This window comes from Antechinus flavipes, chromosome 1 (assembly GCF_016432865.1).
Source record: "Antechinus flavipes isolate AdamAnt ecotype Samford, QLD, Australia chromosome 1, AdamAnt_v2, whole genome shotgun sequence".
Classification (NCBI taxonomy): Eukaryota; Metazoa; Chordata; class Mammalia; order Dasyuromorphia; family Dasyuridae; genus Antechinus; species Antechinus flavipes.
Window position 1 is genome coordinate 542,888,784 of NC_067398.1, and position 15,643 is coordinate 542,904,426.

General features: G+C 34.9%; 1 protein-coding gene across 1 annotated transcript in view; it reads right to left on the reverse strand.

The window, feature by feature from the left end:
* Window positions 1–4,976: 4,976 nt before the first annotated feature.
* Window positions 4,977–15,643, reverse strand: part of E2F3 (E2F transcription factor 3) — an 85,624-nt gene continuing 74,957 nt past the window's right edge. The window contains exons 5-7 of the mRNA XM_051970622.1: window positions 13,208–13,322; window positions 12,044–12,179; window positions 4,977–8,583 (exon numbers count right to left, since the gene is read on the reverse strand). Coding sequence (XP_051826582.1) covers window positions 8,321–8,583; window positions 12,044–12,179; window positions 13,208–13,322 — 514 coding nt within the window. The 3' untranslated portion in view covers window positions 4,977–8,320. The remainder of the gene's footprint in view (window positions 8,584–12,043; window positions 12,180–13,207; window positions 13,323–15,643) is intronic.

A 15,643-nucleotide genomic window follows, 5' to 3' on the forward strand; every position in this document is an offset into this window, starting at 1 on the left:
TGTTTTTAAAAAATAAAATCAAATTTGCTTTCTGCTTTCTTAACTTTTCTGAAAGACCAGATCTTTTAAAAAGAATGATTAATTCTATGTTCTTTTTCAATTCTATGTTCAGTTTAAATCCAATTCAATTCCATCTAATAAACATTTGTAAATCATCTGTGGAAGGAACTAGAAATATAAAGAAAAAATGCAATCTTTTAAATAGTTTACATTCTACTGAGAGTGGAGGGAACAAACAATTAAATACAAAATATATGAAAAGTAATTAGATTTCTTTACCCAGTAATGATGTGGCTATCAATTTGGAATATGACCCAAATTTGTTGGTATAAGGTATTCTTTTTATATTTAAAATTATATAAATATAAAATTTTATCTTTAAAAAAATATTTTAAAAATTTTATATTTAAAATTTAATTTTAAAATTAAAAAATATTTAAAATATATTAAAAAATAAAATTATAAATATTTTATATTTAAAATTATAAAAATATTTATAAATAAAATTTAAAATTTTATATTTAAAATATTAAATATTTAAAATATTTAATAAAATATATTAAAATATAAAAATATTTATATTTAAAATTTAAAATTATTTTTGTATATTTAAAATACTTTGAAAAGAAACTTAGTTTTTAAGGAAATCAAACTTATTTTGAGCCTTGAGGAGGCTAAGAATTTTATGACCCTGAGATGGTGTGGCTCCTGATGTACTTAAGATTTTCTGTTTCAACTATTATTCATGAGAATCATCTTTCCTACATCCTTCTTTCTATTTTTTCTCTATTTTTCATTTTGATTTTGATTTTTAAAGGATTTTCTTTGAAAGGTTTTTATTTTTAGCAATATTTTACTTCCTGAAAAAGATCATGGAATGTCAGGTAGGACATTCCACAAGATGTACTAGGATTTTGTTTTCAATCCTTTTCTTTCCTTCCCTTTCACCTTAAGGCCATGCTTTTCTCCTTCCTTCCTCTTCCTATTCCCCTTGTTTTCCATCTCTATGAGCCAGATGTGCCCGGGAACCAGACATATTCTCCCCTGGATTGACAGGCAATTATGAATGGGATGACCCCTTCTTCATAGGTTTCCTAAAGTGTCCCTCAGCCTGGAACAGAATCTCTTAGGGGATTCCTTCTACACTTCCTCATTTTCAAAGAGATACAATAACACTTTCTCCTACACATTCCCTTTCCTTGGATAGAGCTCCACTTTATTTCTCACTCTAGGAATATTCTCCTTTGCCCTATTCCCTGCTCTTGTCCTTCTTCTCTTCCCCATTCCCCCACTGAAATCTAAAATTCTTTCCCTATTCCTATTCTCAAGATAATTCAAGAACAAAAAACATGTTGTTTTCCTGTATTCTCAAGTCCAGGTCATACAGCAATGTTTCTTACTCTCCCCCACCCTCCTCCCTTTTTGATCCTGCTGTCACCACTCAAGGGATTTTTTTTTTAATTGTCCTTCCTTCAAGAATATTAATTTACTAAAAAAGCAAATTGGGTTTTAATTCAATTCTTCATTATTCTCTTCTCTGACATTTGACTTACTGGATTATTTTTCCTTCTGATTTTTTTTTCCTATACCTCTCAAGTCATGTGAAAGTTGTGTGTTCAATTAAAAAAAGTTACCAATATTATTTAACTCAAGTTAAATAAAAGCTTTGATTTCATTGATTGGTTTCTTCTTGGCATATTTTTTAAATTAAAATTTTATTAATATTTTTACTTTTACATCATCTAAATTTCACTATGTCCCTTTCCTACCCTCTCAGAGCACTATATATATGAAAGAAATATTCTTAAAGCAAAAAAAAAAAAAAAAGGAACAGGACAAAAAAGATACATAAAACTGATCAATACAAATAGTTTCTAAAGCATATATTTACTATTTCTACCTTTTAACATTTATTTGCATTATTTCTATGTCCTCTATACCTGGACAATTTTTGTAAAAGTTCCATTCAGTGCTAAGAAATATGAATATTCTTAAGCAATACCATTTAGAAGATGCCAAAAGTATTTAGCTTGTTTCTCCATCAATTTGTTTAATTCTAAATTTTTTTTGTTTATATTTGTCCAAAAAGGAGAGAGGTACAGGAAAAACTTCTTGGACTAATAAATGTATTAATACTTTTGTATTACTTTTTTATCTTTTCTTGTAATTCAGCTACTTTTTTCTTCATGAATCTAGGTGCTAGGATATTTGGAGTCTGTAAATTTAGTACTGATATTGGTTTTTTCTCTAAGATTCTTTTCAATGTAATGTGATTTATATCTTTTTTTGTTGTTGTGAATGTTTTTTGGTTTTTTTGGCTTTGTCTGGTAGCATATTGCATCCTATACTTTTTAGATTCACTTGGTGCATAATAAATTTTGTTCTAGGTCCTCATTTTTATTCTGCAAATTTTTAAAATGTGTTTATGTGACAAATTGTGGGGTTTGTTTTTTTTATCCACTCTGTCACTACATTTTAGTGCATTCTTAAAAAATCTATAAGTTGAATTAAGCTTATATTTTCTTCCATTTGTTTCTAGTATTGTTTTCATTTTCTAAATTAGGATTTTGTTATTGTTATTACTCTTCTCTTTATGTGGAGTACTTTGTCTATCCAGTTATTCTTAATTAAGCTACTTTAAGGCAATTCTATTCCCACAAATTCTCTTTCCCTCACCTCCAATTTGTCATCCCTTTCTCTAGTTTTGGCATTAGCTTAATTTATGTTTCACCTCTTTTCCTTCCTTTTAGTTGAACAGACAAGTAAAATCTCTCTACCACTTTCCCCAAACTTGTTTTCTTAAAATGTTTTTTCTGAATCTTTTTTGAGAGTTTCTTTATCATTTCTCTGCTTTTTCTAATCTGTACTTTTTCTCATGGCCTTTTAGGTCATTTATTCTTTCTATATATTTTTCATGGAACTAAATCTTTTAAGTAGTTTGATTCACCTCTTCTAAAGTTTCAATAGTATTGCTTTGTAAATATTATCCTTTCCTCCTTTCTTTTTTATATCTATATTTTTTTGGGGGAGGGCTGAGATATCCTTTTTTTATCCATTTCTGAAAGAGATAAAGGATAGAATTGCTCCATGGTAGAAATGTTTGTGCATCCCTGATTGTGCAGTTCATTACTGCCTGCTCTTATGATCATCCCACTCCTCCTACTTGCCATGAAATCTCTTCTCCTCCCCTCCTACACATCACTTGTCCCTACAAACTCTGATTCCCTTTTTTCTCAGGCAGGATGAACAGTCCAAGTAGTAACTCCCTTAATATTATACCCATTTGAAGTCCTCATCTTCCATTATAAAACATCTTTCTCCATCATGAGTGTGAGTTCCTGTTACCTCTGAATCAAGATTTACTTTCTAATATTTCCATCCTACCCTTTGCCACATCAGCTTTTTTCCTGACAGCCCTCTTCTTTCTGAAGGAGCACAATAATTATTTACTCTAAATCTTCCTTTACCATTGACTCAATTCAGGCATATCACACATTTCTTCCTTCTGTTCCTGACACCTCTCTTTTATGAACCTTCTCATTCCACACTTTAGTCTCACAAAAACCAAATTTCCTTGTAGTGGGTTACTACTGTGAAGTTTAGGCCATGGAGCTTCGGGTCTGCTTCTTCACCTTTAGCCATTCCATTTAAGTTTTGCTTTCACACTTGTCTGTGTATTTTTAGAAATAAATGACAATGGTTTGCTGTCTTTAAATCCAATAAATGTCTTTCCTAGATTTCCCCTGCAATCATTTATTTTTTTGTGCCTTCCTGGTGTTTATCTTTCTTGTATTTCTCTAGTTGGAAGTATTTGCAAAGCAAACAATTTGTTCTTATCTGTTGAATGTTTCAGATGCCTTTCTTTTATTGAATGTCTACCTTTTCCCTGATAAAGCTCTTTTGTCATCTTTAGCTCTTTACCTTTTTTGAACATTCCATTCTCTTCGGTTGTTTTTTGGTTGGTGCAGAAGTCTTTTGTTATTTTCCTTCCTTTATATTTGAATCTTTCTCCTGTCTCTGGAATTGTTAAATGAATCTACTGCCTTGGATCTTGGAGTTTTTAGGATACATTTGTCTTTTTTCTGGAGGCAATCTGTAGATTTTAAAAAATTTAACATCCCCTCTCCATTTTTTTTTTTTTTTTTGGAGTTACAAATTCCCTCCCTCACTCACTGAGAAGGCAAGCAGTTTGATAATCTATGGTTCTTTCAATTGGCACTTCATTTTCTCTATTCAGAAGTTACTGGCAAATTTCTTGTATTTTTCTATGATATATTCTGTTGTTTTTGACATTTATGATCCTTAAATTGTCTCAATGTCTTTGAGGTCAATGTTTTGCTTAGAAATCACTTTAAAAAAACAATGTTACTGCTTTTTGTTTTTCTTTCAGACTGTCCTTCATTCTTGTGTACTTATATTTCCAAACATTTGTGCTCTTTTGTTTCTTTGATAAAACTTGCTATTATGAATTTAAAATTTTCTATATTGCAAATAATTTTTGCGGTGCAAGCCATCCATTCTGCTCTCATTAGTCTCCGTAGTACCGTTCAATTATTCTTTACTATGATTCCTGGAAATCCATAGGATCCTCTATCAAATGTTGATTCATTTTGCTTCATCTGGCAATATTTATTTAGATGCTTGTCCTAGCAGGAGTCTTTGGTAACTTTGCCTCAGAAATAAGAGATAATTGAGAAGGCACCTAGGTGGGACATAGAATCACTGGACACAGACTAGGTTTTGTCTGGTATACGATATACTTATGTATTGGGGTGAGGTGCTGCGCTAATGGGACTTTGGCTATGTTGGGTCTATTCAGGAGAGTAGAAGCCAGGAGCTTTGGCACATGGAAGAAACCAAGGACTTAGAATATACTCAGAAAGCCATTAGGGATGTAAAGCACACAGTAATGCTGTTAAAGATGAATCTTAATTGTCCTAAAGATAAAAGTTTAAAAAGACAAATCTATTCACAAATTTAAACTCTTAAAAAAAATTGTTTTATTGATTCTTTACCATACAAAATTTATTCAAATTACATCCATTTGAAGTGGTAAGATCACAGCTAGAGAACAGGTCATCCTGTAACAAATCTATTTACAAAACCCATCAGAAAAGCTTTTTTTTTTTTAACTTTTTTTTTTTTACATTATTTTACATGTTACTTTTTTTAAAACTAACATACAACACAAAGCTCAACTGATTAGTATTATTTTTGCCTATTCCTTCTTTGGGAGAAGGATTTACTTTGTACAAAATGATATTTCCTCTGCAAAAAGAAAAAAAATGTCCATAATCTGACCATTTCTATTCTTTTTACTCTCCATTAAGCTCCCTATACATTCCTCCTTCCTTATTCACGTATTTATTTGGAACTCAAGTTTTCTTTTTCCACAGAGCTAAAGCTTTAAATACTGCAATTTTATTTACAGATCTACATCTTAAAAACAACAACAAACAAACAAACCAACAAACAAAAGCAAACACTCTTATAAAATTACAAACCAGCTAGAAAATATTCTGGCAGTGTTTACAAATTAATTTCTATTATTATACAAAATGGCTAGATGACTAAAATGTGAGTAGACTACATTAGCAACTTAAATAAAACCTTCACTATGCACATATATGTACATATAAACACATACTTAATACTGTTTGACAGCTCATGTGTTGCCCTTTATACAATTTTATATTCTAAGGCTCACTCAGTCAGAATTTGCACTCAAGTAACTTAACTTTTAGCCGTTTCAGATGTGAGCTTTTGTTTTTATAGCAGCAACTCAAGGGTACCAGAAAACCTGCAATATAGAGTACTCAAAAGTAAATAATACAAAATACTGTAGTATTAACCCACTTTTGTGCCAGATAGGATGATAAAGATAAAAACTTGCAAACAAAAATACAACATGGGACACCTAATTCATGTACATCAAATGAGCCCATGAATTGAAAAAAAAGAAGAAAAAAAAAAAAACTTTACACACAAAGGAACTTTTAAGACGTATTAGGATTCCTCTCACTTTCAAAACAATAAATATGGTATTATATTACCAAAAGGATTAAAAAAATAAACAATCCAGTCAGGTGATACTCACTGTTTAAACTTTGGGAAAAGTCAGCTTTGCGCTGCTGGCAAAATTACACAAAGCTGGAAGCAGAGGCAGCTAACCAGATGAGATAAATATGGTATATGGAAAAAAAAGCTTGGCATAAATTGTTTCCTTTACAGGAAAAAAAACCCCACAGTGCATTTCCAGTAGGCACTTAACACAAAGCTTCCCCTCCCCATTCCCCCACCCTTCCCCTCTCTGTAGCAAGTACCACCACCAAACATTCTGTACCAAGTCCAGGGTGTGTGGGGGCAAGAACACACACCAAGCATCTTTGTTCTGCATTGTTTCTCCCTTTTCAAATATACACCCACACACACACATACACAAGTATTTTAAGGTGTTGGAGTCACTTTTATGACTCCCCCACCACTTTGCATATGGAATTCTGTAGACAGTCAACTCCAAGGTAAGATTCTTTTTGAAATTTACCAAGGGACTTTTGTTGTTGTTGTTTTTTTGTTAAAGTGTTTATCAAGTGCCCAGGTGCCCAAGCACTATGTCAGCCATCCAAACGATCAATCCCACTGCTCATTCAGAGGTTCTTCCTATCCACAATTCTCCCACCCCCCCTCCTCCCTGCTCCATCTGTTGCTCTGGACGATGGGAGAATTCTCAGCATTCAGGGAATGGAGTTTGAGGTATAACGGAGCCAAGACAGACCAACTCCAACCTATGGGTCTGGCTGTAAAGAACATGTTTCCATCTGGAGACGGGAGAGTATACTTGGATATTCACCCAAATGAAGCTAACTCAGCCCTCCATCCCCAAACTTGGAAGCCATTCCCTGAGAAGAAATAGGGAGAATTCTACCACACCTTCACTAATACTGCCTTATTTTCCTTGACTCCCTTCAATCCATGATCCTCCCTCACAAGATAAGAGGGAATGGGACTTGGGCCAGAGCTGTGGCTGGACCGAATCCCTTTTGTGATTACTTACTAGCTGAAGTAAATATTGTTCGGCCTCCTGGGATGGGAATGTCTTTCCTATAGGTCTCTTCCTGACCCATCCCTAGGAGTGGTGTCCCTGAGTGTGACGCAAGAGAGCCCTTTTCTGTGGTCATTGGCAGACAAAAGACCCCTACATGAAGCAGTTCTTCTCAACCTCCACCTAGGACTGCCTTGCTCATGAACCTGGCACTCCCCTTCAAAGGCGGGGCCCAAGGCATTAGTATCCAATACTGACTCATCCCAGTTCCTCTGTTCCACAGAGAAAGGACCAATGTGAAACAAGGCCTCTACAGCACTGGGATCACACAGGTTTAGAAACTTTGCTCAGCAGCAGCAGTTCTTATCAGCTTTACCCCAAGCTGGAAGAAATTAGTAGAAACTGCTTCAAAGTAAACAATTAAATTGAAATGGTGATGGGTGCCATAGGAAGGCTTAAATGCTTAAAAACAAAACAAAACAAAACAAAAAAAAAACACCAAGAATTCCTAAGTGGCCATGTGCTACAAATAAACGTTAACGATACAAATAAAATGGGGATTTTTATGGGAGCACCTGAAAATCCACAATTGCTTGGAGTGGCAGAAATTTGTCTCTATTTGCAACATATTATATGGAAAACTTCAAACCAAAGGCATAATAGGGCATTAGTATTTCTTACCTCATACCAAACAAATAGTACATAGATTAAATCATGTAAGGACCACAATTTAAATATTCCTAGGAAGAGCTGAAGAAATACATTTTCATACTTTTGCATGACTTCAAGTTTATGCTTCCTGCAGTTCCATTCCATATTAGCAGACCCCAAAGACATGCATTCTACAAAGAAGGCACGGCTTGAAATGCTATTAAGGAAGATTGCTGTTTGCAAGTGGACCACGTGATTCTGGGCCTTCTCCACTAGCCCATCCATCAGGCAAAGTGGCCACCTGGGAAGGGAGGGAGGGCAGGCAGGCGAGAGGGCAAGGTTTAGCTACCTGATTGCACACGTTCCACCTGCTGTTTCATCCACAAGATTTCGGAGCCTAGGGCAAAGCAGGGCTTTCTCCCAAAGAAGCCTGCAACTGTGCGCTTATTCAATATTTAGAAGAAAAAAAACTTAGTAAAATGTCAGCTTTGTTGTGAAGTTGTAGTTTACTTCGTGATAATATTCTTGAAGGAAGAAGGTCGCAAGGGACAACACTGAAGGACAGATGTTCTAGTTCCATGATAAAAAAATATTGGTTTATATATAGAGAGAATTCACACAAAACAATCAACTGCACATAAAGTCCTCCACCAATGGAAGTTTTTCTAAATCATAAGCATCGAAGAGATCACTGATGCCTTCTTCTTCCCCAAGGCTGAGTAGGTAGTCTTCTTGGATTAAGGGAGGCAATAAGTTCACAAATGGTCCTTCTAGGTTTGAAGGAATTTGGTCCTCAGTCTGCTGGAGCAGATTAGTTGGAGAAGCCAAGGGAGAAAGGTTTGCCATAGAAATGGAGCAGTCAGCATGTCCTGAGTTGGTTGAGGCCAAGTCTATGAAGTAAGATAGAAAGGAAAAGAAGAAAAAACAAGAAAAAATGAAGTCTGACCTTGGAAAGAAGGGCTGGTTTGCTCCCTAGGTCATTCAGACGGCTGCCTGCAAAGCACTAAAACTATGACCTCTTTTCTGTTCTGCCTCATCTACTTTAAAGTAAACAAAATGCCCTATCAGAACTTAAGGCAAACAGCTTTAAAGATTAGATACTAAGTTCATTTCTTTTGACAATTAGTAATTTTAAAAATAAATGTGGGGCAAATCCAGCCTCAGACACTTACTAGCTCTGTGACCCTGTGTGCCTCAATTACCTCATCTATAAAATGAGCTGGAGAAGGAAACTGAACTTCTCCATCATCTTTGCCAAGAAATCTCCAGAAAGGATCATGAAGAGCCAGACATGATTGAACAACAATTAAAAAAGGGAGCTGGTGCCGCCTCCTGCCCTGCAATAATAGCAGCAAATAAGGATGGTTCAATACTTTAACTCCCAAATCATGTACCTTTGATTTGTTAGAAAAAAATAATATTTAAGTATTATTTAAAACTCTGGATGCTGTTTTTATGATCAAAAATAAATTAGAACTATTTAATAATAATGGTAGACATTTGCAAAGTGCTCTCTATGCAGTATCTCATTTGAATTTCACAAAAAGTCTGTAATGTAGATGTTATGATCACTCCTATTTTATAGACAAGAAAACTGAGATGGACAGATAAGTGATTTGCTGAGGGTCACACAGATAGTAAATGATTTTAATTCAAATCTAGATGTCCTTGATTCCAAGTCTGTTTAGAGTATACCAAGTATAATGTCTCTAATAAAATGAAATCATTCTTAATTGGGATTATTTGCCATAATCTTCCTTTTTCTGTATCTCATCCTTCATTTTCCTCCTTACTCCAATCTCACAAAGACCAACTTGGCTCTTTTCCCATTTCCTACAAACATTCTTAGGCTGTTGCAGCGTTGCTTTCCCCTGACCCCCAAATCCTAACTTGGTACCCTTCAAGATAAATTTTCCCCTAATTCCTTCCTCCCTTTGATAGCCAAAGTTCCAGAAAAAGCTTTTTTTCTCTCATTATCTATATTTCCTTTCCTCTTACTTTTCAGACAATTTCAATATGGCTTCAGTAAATAGAAACAATTCTTTCATTGCTAATTTGACGACCACTTCTTTTCTTCCCCAATGACCTCTCAGCAACTTTTAACTCGGTTGATTACTGTCTCCTTTCCAGCTTTTGTGATGCTGCTCTCTTTCTATTGTATGCTCCTCCCTTCAGTTTTTTTTTTTTTTTTTTTTTTTTTTGTTAAAAGCATCCTCCATACTAGGCAGACACTTTTAATAGTGAATATATATGTACATTTGTATGCTACTTCAGCTCATACTGTCTTACAAAGAGTGGATTAGATTTTCATTGTGAGTATTTGTACTCAAAAATCAGCAAATGCTATAAATTAGGTTTGATTTATTGTTTTGTCAATTATCTACAGTTAAGAAAGTGATGGAAAAAAATGTGAAGAATGAGGATTAAACTTAAAAATGTGTTGAGAGTTCAGAAGTCCAGTTATTAAATACTTACTAGCATAACTAGGTTGTGCTACCCAATGTTCTGTCCTGGGTCTCTTCCTTTTCCAATACTCTTTCAACAACCCCATAAATTCCTATGAATTTAATAATTACCCTTATGTAGATTAATCAATCTATTGATCTAGCCATCTTTCTTTCTTGTCTTTTACCTCCACAATATTTTGTTTCTCTTCTCTACTCACACAATCAGTGTACAGTTTCAAGCCCTAATCATCCCTCACCTATACTACTACAACAGTCTCTTAATTACCCTTCGTGACTGAAATTTCTCCCCTTTGGCATCTGACTTCTACACAGATGCCAGTGTAACATTCCTAAAGTTATGGACCAAAATCATGTTACTTCCCTCCTCAATAAAACTCAGTAGCTTCCTATGACTTCTAGAATAGAACATAGACTCCTCTGTTTCACTTTATAACCAGGTCCCAAGCTACCTTTCATTTTCACACATTACTTTCATTCATGTACTTTACAATCCAGATAAGCAAACTCTCTTGTACAGCCAGTTCTCACTTAACATAAGTGGATTGTCCCACAGACTCCCTCTCTCCATCATAGTCCCCCTTCTAGCTCTGTGGCCCATAGCTGGAGCAGCTTGAATGCCCGGGGCTCTCACAGTTGGAGCAGAGGACTCCTGGTAAGGGGTTTATATGGTAAGGCCCCTACACCCACTGAGAGCCAGAGCCACAAGTCCCATCTGCTGTGGAATTGAATTTGTGTAAATTCCACATAAAGTAAGAACAGTTTTATTAATTTCATATATTACATTTAAATGTTGTGTCCCCTGAAAGAATATAACTTCTTGAGGGCAGGGACTACTTCATTTGGGTCTATATTCCTACCACACAGCAGAGTGTTTAACACTGTGCTAGAACTTAGTAAATGTTTATTTTCAGAGCAATCTTAATTTTAGTGCCCACAGTTAGGAGTGGAGAAAGGAAGGGACCCTCCCCGCCCCCTATCATTTCTTAGTATTATTGTTTTTGTTGTTGTATTGCACTTAAGCCCCTTCAGGAATGGTCTGAATGGGCAGTGGTCTTGACCTTTTTAACTGTTTCTAAGGTGGCAGAAAATTCAATTAAAGTCTATGTGAAGTCCCACCATAGTTTTACAAACAAGGAGGTGGGACATTTGTTACTCTTGGCCCAGGGACCTAAAGAAGATGTATAAGAGACAAAGCATGAGGAATTAAGCATACGGGCTCAAATTTTAATCCAACACAGGCTTATGGTTAGATGCACCAGTTTTATGAGGGGGAGGGGAGAAGCAAAGTACAGAATGTATTTTTCTTAAATAAGATATAGGTACATTTGTAATACACATACACACACACACACATATAAAAGATAGGGAGAAGGTAGTAAAAAAAAGTTAAAGTTCAGAAAAAAAAGGAGTAATTTAGAGAAGTATTTATTTTTATGAAGATTTTTTAAAAAATCTTTTGTACCTTCTCATCTCTGCTGGAAAAAAAAATTAAGTTACCAAAAAATAAGCATCTCCCTGTACAGTTTTTCCATTTTATTTTTCTTATATCTTTTTTCTCTCTAGCACTGTAACAAATGGGGACATGGTCAAATACAGCACAGAAATTGCTGTTTTAAATAGGAAGAAGTTTCATGAACTATTTCAGTAGTGGTCAGTAGCAGAAAAATTTGGAAGTAGAGTATGGAAATTTTTTCCCCTTTATGCTCAAATAAGGAAGATTTAATTGATAATTCTGTAGACTAAATGAGAACGATAGTATTAAAAAATGGAAAGAAACAAACCTTCAAAGGGCATTTTCCTCTCAAAACTTTTGATCTTAATCCTTAATTTTGCATTAATCTTCAGATCAAATTTCTAAATGATGCAAAACAAAGAATTTTACCTTTGGAACTGGATTTGGGAATATTCCCATTGTGGTCTTGGTTGTAGGATTTTACTGGACTGTGTGTTTCATTCTCTTCTGGACACAGGTAAACTTCAATAGGTCCTTGGTTACTTGATAAATGTATTTGTAGGCTCTACAAACATATAAAAAAAAAATCTACATTAGGGGTGAGACTTTGGCAACTTTCCCTACTATATTTCATTATGGTTTCATCATAGAAGCAAAGTAACTGCCAAATAAGCATGTTTCTGAGACCATCAACATTTCTAAAAGATATTCTACCTCCTTCAGAGTTTATCAAGAATTTAGAAAAGAAATTTAAAAACAACCACCACCACCACCTAACCCCCTCCCCCCCGCCAAAACCCCCTTCTTTTATGGGCTTTTGAATAGGGTGCCACTGGTACAGTTTTAGGAACTGTGTTTTTGAATCACCATCACTAATCTGATACATACTAAAAGGTCCACCTTGCTAATGGCAAATAAATTTTTTTTAATAGTATATACTTTGAAATGGATATCAACTATATTGAATGAGCAAAGGATGGTATTTCCAAGTGGCAATAAAGAGAATGTAGCACATACTTTCATTTGTCATTAAATTTTTTTTGAAACAAAATTCATCCCAAGAAATTTTTAAAAAATTATAAAATTGTTACCTTCCTTAACTGAAGTGCTCTTAGTTCAAGTGTAGACTTAGTTAATATAATAAAGAAAAAATCTATGAAGACAATTTATATGAAGGAAAAAACTCTTATATTTCCTCAAATTTTTAATTCTACCTTTGAACTAAAAGTTATTTAATAACGAAGATAACATTTTTTCCATTTCTAATTTTAAAAAACAAATCAAAAAGCTATTTCCTTTACTTCCCATTTGTACCCTCCCCCTAGAAAAAAAGAAAAAATAAAACACTTGTAATAAATATGCAGTGTTGAACAAAACAAATTGCTGCATTGACTATGTCCCAAAAAAATAGAAGACAAATTATTATTGGTTAACTCACAAAAGCCTCAAGACAAATTCACACCTCCTACCGCAACCCAGGAGAAATAGCAAGTATTCAGGAGAAAATGATGTACTGATTTCCTCATTTCATGATAAGAAAATATTTATAGCTGAAAGCTTTGCAACAACAAGCATTTTTAGTTTTGTCCTTACCTCTAAGGGATCAGGCACTTCAAGTCTTGTTTCTGGAGGGGCTTTCACAACAATAACAGTTTGGTCTTTAAGGCCACTAATTTTTCGGATATCTTGATATGTAACATAAGCTAATGTGATTAGTGTTAAAGAAACCTTACCATATAATTGACAAAAGTAACCCTTAAAAGACAACAACAAATCACTATTGATAGAAATTGTTTTACTTCAATTATATTGTTGACTCTCTCCTGGTCCTTTGATCATCAACATGATTGACTCCCTTGTGATTTTTTTTCTCCATCCAAGACTATGTTAAAACCACCTATTATTTTTCCAAGGAAAATGTTATCAAAAACTTGTTGTGATTAAATCATCCTTTCTCGACTGCTAGAGGTGGAAAGTGAGATTATAAAAATCTCAAGGTGAGCACAGATTAGCCATTTTTCCTGGGGAGGGGAAAAAAAATCCCTAACCAACCTTAATAACTAGTGAAGTTGGCAGCTGGGCTGGGGCAAGTGTGAACAGCTAATTGGACCTCAGTGGGTATCACTGGCTCTAGGCTTTACAAATGGGCCAAGAGAAATGCAACCAAAGTGGAAACCTAGTGGGAGGTAGTTGGGAGGGCCAAGTTTTGAAGTTAAGAAAGACAGGGAACGACTACAGGCTGAAATCTGGCAATGTCACAACAAATGGTGATAGAGCAAAAGTTTATTTACCCAAAATCCCAGCCCAGGTTTCTCCTGAGTCGCTCCCTGTCCCTGTAGCCATCCTTCCCTTCTTCCTTACACTCCCAGCCCTGCTTGTTCAAATTGTTCTCCTCCAAAAGTCAACTTAAATGTCACCTCTTCCACAAAGGTTTCCCTGATTCCCCTAAGTAGAAAATGATCTTTTCCACCTTGGGCCCCATCTAACATTTTGCATCCCTTTGATATTTTTATGATGTTTCAATTATTATCACAGGTTACTTGTCTGTATATGTTATATACCTCATTACTAGACAGAGGACGCCCTGCTGGCAGGGCTGTCTACCACAGTGCCAAGCACAAAGTGGACCCCTTAAAAGAAATTTGTGTTGCACTGAAGTGATAAAAGGCTACTGAGGGTGGGTAAGGCTAAAGTAATAAGAAATCATTGAGAATTGTTTGGAATGTTGCTTAGGATTGGTTTGATTACTAATATGTTAGGATGAGACTTCTTCAATCTATTGAATTTTCCCCAACTCAATTTTGTACTCTGTAGTTTACTTTATCCTTTTGTTTGCCTTTTTTGAAGGGGGAAGGAGGAAGAGGAGGAGGGAAATACAATCTCTGACTCAGGATAGCTAAGGGGGAAAAAAAGCATATTATCCATGGTCATCAGTCATGCAAAGGCTACTTGGGAGAATTTTAAAGCTACACAAATACGGTGGAAGAAAGATGGCAGAGGAGAAAAAGGAATCTCTGCCAACAATAGTTTTGTGATATGCCCTTAAAAAAAAGTGAAGGAAACCTTAAGGAAGGATTGTTTGGGGTGCCATAGTGCTTCTGATGTGGGGTTCTTTCTCTACATTGGCCAGTTCTGATTAGCATGAGAAAATCAAGGATTATCATTGCAGGCACACTTTTTTTATTGCCACATGTGCTAAAAGCTTATTAAAATGAACCTCATCCACAATTACTCAATCTTGCCGTAGCAAAGGAAATTTCAACATATTTGTCAACAACTTGTACAAAATTGGCAAAAGAATAGAAAATTGAAGTGAATTGTGCAAACACACTTTAAACATATGAACCTGAAAGGTCTTTCTTTCTGGCTTGTTCCTGAATTTGTTCCATTAAGGTCAGCAACCTGCAGTGAGCCTTTTACATTTACAATAAAGTGCTGAGAAGGCTGATGTAGATGACAATGCAATTGCAGCTATCACATGTCCTGAAGGGCTGTTCATCAGGTACTAATAGCTCCTCTGGGATTTGGTACAAAAAAATGGAAGAACTAGAACAATCCTTTGTAGGGGGCTATTCTATGCTGGTCATTATTGCTAACAGAACCAGCTCAGCTATTCTCTATTTCACTAATAATCATCCTTCCTTCTCAGCAGACTGCCTTGTATGGAGTGGACACAAATGTTTAATTCAATTAGTGATGAGTAACAGACACAAAAACCAAAAAACTACCAAAATCTTATCCAAAATTATTCTAGATTGGAAAAATAAATGATTCCCTAATTTCAGTAAAAGGCAACTAAGATATATTTGCTTCTTAAGCCCCAAAACATGGCAAGTCAATGCAACTATAACATATAATATTTTATTTCCCCACTGACAAAAGTTAAGTGTCAAATGATCAGCAAGTTTAAGTTGAAATAAATCTTGGGACAATTAAAGTCCCATTGAATTTGCTTTCTAATAATAAAGCATTAATTTTTTTTCTCCAATGATTTACCAAAAAAAAAATCTTCCTGGCTATGTTTTCAAA